Here is a 12,067-nt window from a genome sequence, read left to right as displayed (position 1 = left end):
GAGAATACATTGAATTACCATTAGCTTGGCTTCTCTCAGTGTGAATGCAGTATAATGCCTCATTCACACTACAGATATATAGTTGAACGTTTTGCTTGGTAATTCAATGTAATCTCAATGGAAACCAGCTTTAAAGGCTGGGCATGTCGGCTGTCCTTGGAATCCAGCCTTTAAAGCTGGTTTCCATTGAGATTACATTGAATTACCAAGCAAAACGTTCAACTATATATCTGTAGTGTGAATGAGGCATTACTCTGTCATAGAAAAGCAATGAGTTAAAACATTTCTTTTTTTAAAGTATCGGATTTGGGCACAAGGTTTCCACCCAACATCGACGATATTATGCTTGGTAACTGTTGAGTATTACTGCAACAGGGTAAGAGTTCATATTATCATCATTGTCACTTATTCTCTTCCAGGGTTCAACATGGAGGCTAGAGAAGTGATCAGACAGAGCAAGACGAATCTTCAAGCCATTCTAATGTCAAACATTAACTTTGTCACTCAGTATGTGTTTGAAAAGAAGCTTTTGGACTTCTGTGAGTATGCCGACCTGAAGAGCATCTCTGCCCCGTCCCGCGCAGCCACTGAACTTGTGGACACAATGATTTTCAAGGGGGAAACAACTTGCAGCGATTTTTTGAGTCTGTTACAAGACACCAAACTAACAGACGTGTTTCCTGATCTGAAGATCAGGAAGGACCTGATGGATCAACTGAAATCTGAACTAAAACCTCAAGAGGACAAAAGAAAACTATACAGAAAGGTTATGGATAATTACAAAGCCATGCTTGAAGGCAACAAGAGGCAGGTGGAGGTCACAGAGAAGCTGATCAGAGCAGAGTTTGAAAATAAGCACCAGTTCCTGAGAGAGGAAGAGGAGGCCCGACTGGCAGCTCTGAGGGAGGAAGGGGAGCAGAAGGAGAAGGCTGTCATCGAAAGGATGATGATCATTGAGCTTGAGATCTCCATTCTCTCGAATAACATTTCTGCTGTAGAACAAGAGCTGCAGACATTTCACAGCAGTTATGAACACAAACAACGTGTCCGTTTGGCTGTGTCAGAACCACAGCTATGTGTCGGTTTGGCTGTGTCAGGACCACAGCTGGCCTCAGGAATGATGATAGACATTGCCAAACACCTTGGAAACCTGACCTTCAAAGTCTGGGAGAAGATGAAGGGGAGGGTCAAGTTCACTCCTGTCATTCTGGACCCAAAGACTGCATCCTTCTTTATGTATCTGTCTGATGACCTGACCAGTATGAGATGTATGAGAATCAAATGTAACGATATGTCAATTTGGCCTCACCCTCCAAACCCAGAGAGGTTCACACAGTCTGGCATCATTGCTGATAGACTTCGGGGTTATGTTCTGGGTTCAGAGGGTTTCATTTCAGGAAAACACAGCTGGGAGGTGGAGGTCGGAGACCATAGAGAATGGGGTATAGGTTTGGCTAATCATTCTGTTTACAGGAAAGGAGATATATTTGAATCACAATTATCACAATTGGAAATATGGCTCTTAGGTTTTGAGGGGGGTTGGTACTACACTAGAGGGGGTTACAACATCTACCACACTAGAGGGGGTTACACCTCTAGTAAAATCTCAGTCCAGAGGAATCCTCAGAGGATCAGAGTCGAGCTGGATTATGATGTGGGGGAGGTGTCCTTCTACAACCCTGAAGACAAGACTCACATCCACACTCTTAGAGACAGGTTCACTAAGAAACTCTACCCTTTTTTCGGGGTTGGACCTGAAGACGAAACAAAGGCTATACAAATCTGCCAAGTAGAGACATGTCTCTCTAGGAAGATAGAGATGTCAGAGAGAGAGGGAGAGAGAGAGAGAAAGAGACTGAGAGAGAGAGACTGAGAGAGAGACTGCATGTTGTGATGCCCCTTTCTAGGATAGTGGGGTGTGTCAGTCAGACTTGATGACTCATGGAGGCATCAAGTTCAGTTCATGTCATTCACTGTCAACTCAGCCGTTCAGTTATGCCATCCATCAATACTTTAGTTGATTATGTTGGGTTATTTTTTTAATAAACATTTATTGATTTGACACACCAGTGTCCCTCCCCTTATTTGTCATGGCTTTGGACCTGCCATGACTGTACTAGAGTAGTGAACAAGTGAAGTGTGACGTAATTTACACATCCTACCTGTAGGGCTGTCACGATATGACATTTTACATGACGATTAATTGTCACTCAAATAATTGGCGATTAACGATTTAATTGTGTTTTTGTCGTTGACAATTACATTTCTGTTTGGCTTTTAGGCTTTGAAGTTGCACATGGCAGATATGACACAAAACCTAAATAAACGAAGAAATTACTGACATATTTGACAACTTACTACTTAAAAAATAACATTGATAGTGGAAATAGCCGATCTACAAGCTCACAACGCGTGCTATTTCCACTTTCTGACATTTTTCAACATTCACGATTATGACGATTGACAAAATAATTGCGATAATGTAAACTAATCACGATTAGACGATTATGTAATAATTGTGACAGCCCTACCTACCTGGTTCGCGGTTTTCTACCCCCCATTCTGAATTCCCATAGACCTTTTTCATACCGCGTCATTTAAGAACTGTGTTCCAATTATAGACAAATTATCTCAGCGGTTTGACTCGTATGGATATGAAGAATCAACTGATGGTGAGAAAATGCTAATGTTACCGTTGCCAAATTAGTTACATTTTCTCTAGAAACAGGCTTTATCAAATATGAGCGACTAACTATCATAAACCATACAGAGCCACCTCGCCGACAATATCGCAAAGACCGTTTGTTTATTTTTGGACCGCAATGCTTATATGAGACGATTTAAGGTGACTCAATGTTATTCTCTCCATAGAGGATTACTTCCGTGGAACCGGGGGATGAGCGAGTCACGTCATGACTTCACTGTTCTATTCTCACCAGGATATGTATTACTGCGATGAAACGAAGCCTGGAACGCATTGTTGTAAAGTGCCCTTTGTTTGGGCTGGTGTGAAGGCTCATTCTGGTGCGAATCAAGCAAACAAATTCTAATTTGCCAAAAAAAACAGGGGTTTATCTTCGCTTCCAGGCGCAGCAGAGTTCGGTTCACTGTACTGTGGTGAATGTGAATGCAATCCGCAGCAAATACACACACATATAAGGATTAGGGTTCAGACATTCCTCTCGTACTGAGCGGGATTACTATTGCAACAACACATCATCAGTAGGGTAAAACTAACCTGTCTCACGACGGTGCATATATTTTGGAGCGGTGCAAACCGGTCCTACATTTCACTTTGTGTTAGTCAAAAATCCGTGTTAGCCCAATCACTGGCCGGTCTATCCGTGACGTCAGTTACTCTCCATACATGGAGATCCAAATATATTATCCAAAATAAATTGCACAGATCTCCATGTGCGGGTGCAAAGTCTGGCTAACCCCACATCATGGACCTCGCCTGAGCTTCAAACACCACCCAGGAGGACCCGAGATTGCAACAACACTAACAGATTGTAGTCACTGTCCCAGGTCCCAGGCGGCATCCAGCCAACACCAGCACAATATAAGCAAGGGGATTATCTCGACTTGTCCTTAAAAACAACCCGACCTAACTAACTAACTAACTAACTAACTAACAGCAAACAAACCCTTATATCCACAAGTTTCCAACATCCCATCGTGCATTGCGCAGAAGGTGTGCGGCAGTTTCTGGCAGCCGAGTGTGATCTACAAGCTCACAACGGTTGCATCTGCGACACGACATGAGCTTGTATGTCTGCTATTCTCCGGAAGTGTCCCACAACTACAGTAAATTATCACAGAAACAGGTGGATAGCCTGACCAGGACTCTAGTCTGACATCATACTCAACAATAAAATATTGCCATGCGTGACTCACAACAGGACGCCCGCTGGCCTAGTGGTCTAGCCGCATATACCACACAGGCTCTGATGCCTGCTGGTGGGCTCGGGTTCCATTCCCTTTATTCCGAAACCCCCTGTGTGTCTGGAATAAAGTTTGAATTTAAATTGAAATATTTAATGTATTATTCTATAACAGATTCCGACCAAATCATTAACTTTTTATGACAATATTAACCAAATAAGAATAATTTAACTGCCAATAGCATGACTTGCAAAACGATTACCTTATGCATAAAAAAAAGGTTTTCATTGGTCCATCATTCATCTGACTATTTTGTTAAGAAGTATTCCAGACCAAGTACCGAGTGCATACATTAACAACAACCTTTCAGGAGTTTGACATTTCTCTTATTATAAATCCTTCTTTTGAGTGGTTGTGTGTACTATTGTAATATTTTGAGATATGGATTTTTTGGTCTTCATGAGCTGTATGCCATACAAATCTAAGCCTATGGCTTGTTTCAACTGAGATCTTTTTTTAAACTCATATAACATTGAATGACAGATACATAGAACACAGTACTATGGAGAAGATAATCGTTAAACAAACAGTCGTAAAGTAAAACACAATGCAAACTAAATGGTATTTGCAATAGAAAGGTCAGGGGGGGGTAAGGATAGCTCTGGTCCATCGCTTTCACCTCCCGCATTGCTCGGGAGCAATGCGGGAGGTGAAAGCGATGGACCAGAGCTAGGGTAAGGATAGGCTTTGTTTTCATTTACCAGTTTCGATTAACAGTGGCTTTTCAGTGCCGATAATATGTTTTCATTGCATAAACAAAAAAGAAGGGAAAAAAACAACACAAAGAAACATACCTCCTCCAAGAATGTGTCCTGTTAGAAAACACACTTTAACGCTGCTCTAAGTAAGGATTCTAGTCTCCACTGCTTTCAAGCTTCTTTTTGAAAATCGACTTTATATTTGTGTAAAATAAATTCCTCCCGTTTTCACAAGGAGCCTGTGTCGTCACTCTTTACACAGACTGCTGTGCAACGACACTCTCCAACACGAAAGTTAGTAAGTTACACTAAGGTTTTTGAGAACCTCTATTAGTTTGTTTATAACACAGAATTGCTCTGTATCATGTTCGCTCTGCTCTGTTTACGGTGTTTCAACCCGGACGAGAGAGAGGGAGGGAATTAGGGAAACGGTCCCCGTCCTTCCCTCTATCTTGTCCGGGTTGAAACACATCACACTACTCCAAGTTCCGGCCCCGCAGAAGTACCAAAAAAAAATGCTGATTTTGATTCAAATGTAAGCCATTTACCATGAGAGGGAGTGTAACTGGCGTCATTATTGTTATATTTTTTGTAATTTATTTCATGTACTTGCTCGCTTGTTTCATGGGTTTGTTTTATTGTGAAGTGTCTACCGGAACTGCTCACCGGAAATGTACCATTTACTCATTGCCCGGTAGCCTTTAAATGTAGTCGCTTCAGTATGGCAGACCAAGTGGTTGCTCTAAGCACTTCCTCACTTCTCCCATGCAAGCACAGAGTCGGGAGACAGGTTCGTTATTTGTTTGATCATTTGTTCATATATTTTGTTATCAAAGCCAATGTTGTTTATTGTGAACGTTTTGGTGATTTATTGATTTTGTTGTTGCAGTTTGAGTCACTGCACCTTGCTGCAGTTGTTTGTCGCTTAAGTTGCCTTACCTTGCTGTGGGCACACGTTTGGACTGGACAACCATTCATTCCCTTTAGTAGTACATGCAGCCAGCGAGGTGTGTTTGTTTGTATTTTCCTTTATTCCTTATTGCATTATGTTGTACAAGGTTTGTTTTTGCGTTCTATTATTTATGTTTGTGTATTGTTTATGCTTTTGTTTTGTACAGTTTTACGTTGGGTCTTTGCCAGCAAGAGCGCAAATAAATCCACCAGTATACAGAACAAGCTGTGTCGTTTTTGGGACTAGAGGGAGTGACAGTAAAACTCGACTGCAAGAAGCAAACCTCGGCCACCGAAGGAAGCCACGGCGGTCCATTCCAACCCGACTGAATCGACGGCGGTTGGCGACGACGGTCAACACGGTTCTGCTTCTGCAAAGTAGTCTCTCCGACAGCAGCCATATCGGAGCTGCCTAGAGCTCAGCCTGTGACAAGCCAACTCACAGGCAGGCAGTTCAACACGCCGCTGCTCGGCGGGGACTTAACCCCTTAGCGTCCAGCCCAGAGCCACACACAGTCAAGGCACAACGTGCTACAGACTGTCTAACGCCTGCAACAGGTTAGTGCACGACAAACAATGAACAGTGATGGTCGTTTAAAGGTACATTGAAGAGTCATTAAGAAGAGACATTTCGTTCAAGGACAAAGGAAGAGAAATTAGCATTATGCAAATGAGCAATTGAGTGATCTAAGGACAGTTTTATTTGTGATGTTTCAATTTGATGGGTTTAAGTGTTTCTTATTGTTGAATTAAATGACAGTTTAAATTTACACTTTCGATGGGACTGTTGGAATGGTTTTAATGGATTTAAGTGTATGGTTTGGTTCAATTTATGGTTAAGTGTGTGAGCTATATATATAAAAAAGATGTCTCAAGAAAATGGGAAAATGAAGGCATCCAATGAGCCACCCCCCTTAACTAAAGAATTGGAACTAAACAAAGAACCAGCCCCAACACAAGAACAAGCCAAATCAAACCGAGAAACTAAAGAGGCTGGAACAGTCCTAGATAAGCAGGCTTTGGAGCCTCGCAGAGGTGAAAGGCAACGCACACTAACAGAAAAAGGAAGAGAGTTGCAAATCAAAAAGTTAAGAGCTTTGTCATATACCTTTGATTGTGTCTACGAACACTGGAAATGCCAATTGAAAAGAACAAAAAAGGCTGTAATCGGCAATGCTCTAATTGATAACCTACAAGAACATGTTGCTGATGTTGAAAAGGATATTGCTGAATTGAATAGCATTTTTGAAACGTATAGAAAACTTGATTGTCCAAGTAATGAGATGCGCTGCAAGGTGGACAAGTGCAATTTGGTAAGCAAACATGTCATAACTAATGCTCAACTTCAAATACAAGGACTTGAAGAGGAATTTGCCTGGCCAGAAGTCAGCTCTGTGTTTTCAAGTGTCTCTAGTATTTACACTGAAGATTTGCTATATGACAATCCTAACCATTCTCAGCTACAAGGCAAGGAACAAGCTGAAGTGGAACTTGCAGCTACACAAACGGTTTTGAAAATTATGTCTGAGCAGGAAGAACAGCAGCAACAATTAAATATGTTGAAGGCACAGGCTGCAGCTGCTCAAGAGGAAAACCTCAAAAGATTAAAAGCAGTAGAGGAGACAAAGAAGAATATTGAGCATTTGGAAGAGCTTAAAAAGCTAAATGCTGCCAAAGCAAACATTACAGTTCATGATCAACCCCGCCAAGTTTTATTCTCGAACCCACCACTAGTAACAGTTGTTCCTCAAAGTGTCCCTGCAGATAATACTGCAAACCTCGTAAAGATTTTGGCTGAAGCTATCACAGCTAACCGGTTACCCATCCCAGAGCCCCCCATCTTCACTGGGGATCCCCTCAAATTCAATTTGTGGAAAGCTTCCTTTCAGATCCTGATAGAAAGAAAAAACATTCCCACTGTGGAAAAGATATTTTTCTTACAGAAGTATATTGGAGGTATAGCTAAAGAGGCCATTGAAGGATATTTTTTAAGTGACACAGAGGAGTCATATGTCGCAGCATGGAATCTTTTAAATGAAAGATATGGTGACTCCTTTATTATTGCAAAAGCTTTTAGAGATAAATTGCATGCTTGGCCAAGAATCGCCCCTAGAGACAGTGTTGAGTTGAGACGGTTTGTAGATTTCTTAAGAAGCTGTGAAGTTGCCATTGCTCAGAATGTGCATTTGAATGTCCTTAATGATGCGATGGAAAATCAATCCCTAGTTACAAAGTTGCCTGACTGGCTTATGAATGGCTGGAACCGCGCAGCCACACAGTTTCAACTGCTGTATGGACACTTCCCCAACTTTAGTTATTTTGTGACATTTCTTAACCAAGAAGCCAGCATTGCTTGTAACCCTGTAACCTCATATAATGCATTGCAGGCATTGCAGCAATGTGAAGAAGTCAAACTCAGACCCAAGTACCCACCTCCTCATGCTAGAACTTTCACAACCTCTGTAAGTGACCGCCGGTCCACAGTTACATGTCTTTATTGCAAAAGGACAGGACACGGTTTGCATAATTGTCGTGAGTTCATCACAATACCAATGGAGGACAAGGTCAAGTTCGTACAGTGTGAGAGGCTGTGTTTTGGATGTTTAACCCCAGGTCATCAATCCAAAAGTTGCAGTAACAGGATGGTCTGTGACACATGCTCAAGACGTCACCCCACCTGCTTACATGAAACCCGTTCAAACCAAGAACAAGTCCAAGCACAGAGTTACAAGGAGAAAATGGCTCAATCGACACAAACTAACATCACAGAAACAATATCCCACAGAGTTATGCAATATGATAACGATGCTCAGACTTCAGCAATTGTCCCAGTTTATGTTTCTAACCCAGAGAATTCTAAGGAAGTAATGGTCTATGCATTGTTAGATTCCCAAAGTGACTCTTCTTTTATTTTAGAACAGGTGGCAGATGTTCTTGATGCACCTACAGAAGCCGAAAGGTTGAAACTATCTACAATGTCCTCTAGAGGTTCATTTATTACCTGTAAAAGAATTGCAGATCTAAGAATAAGGGGGTTATTCTCATCAAAGGAGATTACTGTTCCTACAATGTACACCAGGGAATTCATACCGGCTAATCGGTCACACATACCAACTCCAGAGACTGCCAAAGTTTGGCCTCATTTGAAGCATCTCTCTGAGAAAATCGCACCAAGGAAAGACTGTGAGATTGGTCTACTAATTGGGTATAATTGTATACAAGCACTAACCCCCAGAGAAATTGTAAGTGGTGAAGATAACCAACCCTTTGCTCAAAAGACTGATCTAGGTTGGACCATAATCGGAAATGGTGGGAGCCCATGCAAGCTCAAGGAAAGGAGCATAGAAGGCCGTAAGCAGCAACAAGAAGCTCCGGAGGAGAGCAGTACTAAAGTGTGTGCTTCTGTTACTTGCCAGCTCAACAAGGCTGAAGCAACAAGGGCAAGGAAAGTAGTACCACCTAAGCAGCAGCAGCAGCAGCAGTCACTCCATCAACCTGTTCTTGTCAAGGACCCTAAGGAAAGGACGAGCAAAAGGAAGGCCAGGAGGCCTCTGACTGCTAGGAACCAACTAGGCAACAGTCACACAAGGACTGATGTTAATGTAAATAATGTTTCAACAACTAAGGAAGCCAAGACAAAGAGGAGACCACTTTGTTCCTCAAATGAGGATGTGAATAAGAAAAAGAGGACAAGATTTAAAGGTCAAACCGAACGGTAGATGTTAAGTGTCAAGGTGGGAAAGTTCCTTGGTAGACCACCTGATTAGTGTCAAATGTTTGCTCAATTTAAATAACTGCTGAACAAGGTTCAAGGTCGAGTTAAAAATGCTTTTAAGTGAAGCCACAATGTTTTCACTGTAAATTTTGTATGGGTTTTGTACGGTTTATTGCACTGCTTGTAGCAGGTTATGAATTTTGACATTTGAATTAATATTGGTATAGAAACTGTGAAATGATTTTGACATGTAATGAATTAAGACGAATTGAAATCCAAAAGATGAGATTTGGTGGGAGTGTAACTGGCGTCATTATTGTTATATTTTTTTGTAATTTATTTCATGTACTTGCTCGCTTGTTTCATGGGTTTGTTTTATTGTGAAGTGTCTACCGGAACTGCTCACCGGAAATGTACCATTTACTCATTGCCCGGTAGCCTTTAAATGTAGTCGCTTCAGTATGGCAGACCAAGTGGTTGCTCTAAGCACTTCCTCACTTCTCCCATGCAAGCACAGAGTCGGGAGACAGGTTCGTTATTTGTTTGATCATTTGTTCATATATTTTGTTATCAAAGCCAATGTTGTTTATTGTGAACGTTTTGGTGATTTATTGATTTTGTTGTTGCAGTTTGAGTCACTGCACCTTGCTGCAGTTGTTTGTCGCTTAAGTTGCCTTACCTTGCTGTGGGCACACGTTTGGACTGGACAACCATTCATTCCCTTTAGTAGTACATGCAGCCAGCGAGGTGTGTTTGTTTGTATTTTCCTTTATTCCTTATTGCATTATGTTGTACAAGGTTTGTTTTTGCGTTCTATTATTTATGTTTGTGTATTGTTTATGCTTTTGTTTTGTACAGTTTTACGTTGGGTCTTTGCCAGCAAGAGCGCAAATAAATCCACCAGTATACAGAACAAGCTGTGTCGTTTTTGGGACTAGAGGGAGTGACAGGGAGTGGGTTGTAGGCTGATTTACCACTGTTTCAGGGTTGTTTTTTTAACATCCGCTGTACCATGAGTTGCCCAGTTTGGGACATAATAAACGTGACCCTTATGGGTCAAATTGGTTCATTTTACGGGAAAGTCCCGATCTGGCGAAGCAGTCATCGTTTTATTGTCTTAAACATGGCTCTGTTTTAAGGCATTTTTCGTAGTTATTGAGTGCTTGCGCATTGGTCTCGCCTGTTGCCCGTGGCGTTATTGTAAATGACGCCGCAGCTCCAGGCGGAGCCGCTCGATTGTCCACGACACTGCAAGCGGCGCGAAGGCCAGCGGACCTTGGTCCTGCTCTTCGCCCCCGAGCGCCGCAGGCGCGAGTGGCCGCGAGTGGCGCTCCGCCGGCCGCGCGAGTTACGAAGCTGTGGTGAATGCAATCGTTATATTTATGCCCAGGCCGTAAGGCCTGGGCAAGCGCACGATAAACGCCCTGTCCAGAAGGATTAAACGAAAAAGACGAAAAATATGCAGAAGGTTTTTTTTCCCCCTTTTTTTTTCGCCAGATCGCTACGGTAGGGGACATTTCCCCTGTTCGCCAGTTCGGGCTTCGCCAAAAAGGTACGTGCCCCATTTTACACTCTCAAGAGCTAAATATCAATAGAGTCCAGTTGGTTTCCAACTCTCCATTAGGCTATTTTGCTGGGGAACCCCACTTGGAACCCCCTCAAGGACCACTGGTGATCCCCAGACCACTGGTTGAGAACCACGTTACAGAGCTATTGGTTTTAGGCTATATGATACCAGGACTCCTGTATCGTTTTGCAGTAGTTTAGGCATTTTGGTATGATAAGGTTGTGGGCAGAACAATTTGTCCTTGTTTGTTATTTGACTATTTTTACTTTAATTATAATTAAAGACACTTCATAGTGAATTAGTGATTATAATAAATAGCTATGTCGTGATTGTTGTTATAGCTAGATCAGATTGTGTTTATAATACAACACCGGCAGCCTCCCCCCCCCCCTGTTCCATTGTCAGAACTGCGACGCTGTTTTGATTCTACGCTGCCCAAACGGGCATATAATGGACCCAGTTCCAAGGCCCAAAAACCAGGCCCAATGGCCTATAGTGGGCCCAGGTCCAAGGGCCCGACAGGCCTAGTGCATTGCATTTTTCATGTTTTATTCCCCTATATTATCTGTATATATTACTTGTATGTTTGAGATCCTTTTTATTACAGATATCCATTTTAGAATCATTAAATAACTTAAATCAGTTCATGAACAGAGCTGTATTTTTGTGTTTCCCCACACCCTCCTGGAGGATGGAGCCACACATCAACAATTCAAAGAAAGTTAACATTTACATCTCCAGTTTCCTATAGTTTCTGTTGTCTAATGTGGGGTTTATTGTTCTCATGTTTCAGCTACTACAGATCACCACCAACAGGTTAGGGGTGTAGTTTAGAAGCCATTGTCCACAACAGCCCTTGCCACCAACAGGTTAGGGGTGGGGTCGGGGAGGGGTGGAGTTCAAAAGCCATTGTTCACACCCCTTACCTGACTGCTGCCAGTAGTGTAGTGTTGGGGGAAAAAAATGATAATTTCAGTGAACAAACAATTTTGTTCATGTTCACAGCAACAATCCGTTCAAATGTTTTGTTCATGTTCACCGTTCATTAGCGCTACTATTATATTGTAAAAAGAAGAAAAAAACACACCCTCGGCCTCCCATCCTGTGTGGGTGAACGAGTTTCAGGAAGTGAAGCAATTTTGTTCCTGTTCACAGCAATGTACTATTTATTTTGAAGGAATCAATCATGAA

At 42.1% G+C, this 12,067-nt stretch overlaps 1 protein-coding gene across 1 annotated transcript; it reads left to right on the top strand.

Annotated features, from left to right (window-relative positions):
* Window positions 1-427: 427 nt before the first annotated feature.
* On the top strand, window positions 428-11,705 carry LOC308299945 (E3 ubiquitin-protein ligase TRIM35-like; the record flags this gene model as incomplete). Its single annotated transcript, XM_080743721.1, has 2 exons — window positions 428-1,747; window positions 11,670-11,705. 2 exons carry the CDS (start codon window positions 428-430, stop codon window positions 11,703-11,705), a joined length of 1,356 nt encoding a protein of 451 aa, XP_080599847.1.
* Window positions 11,706-12,067: the final 362 nt, after the last annotated feature.

This window comes from Nannobrachium achirus (genome assembly GCF_963921795.1).
Source record: "Nannobrachium achirus genome assembly, chromosome: 15".
In the NCBI taxonomy this organism is placed as follows: Eukaryota; Metazoa; Chordata; class Actinopteri; order Myctophiformes; family Myctophidae; genus Nannobrachium; species Nannobrachium achirus.
The sequence above is the reverse complement of the archived record's forward strand: the minus strand, read 5'-3'. Positions and strand labels throughout refer to the sequence as shown.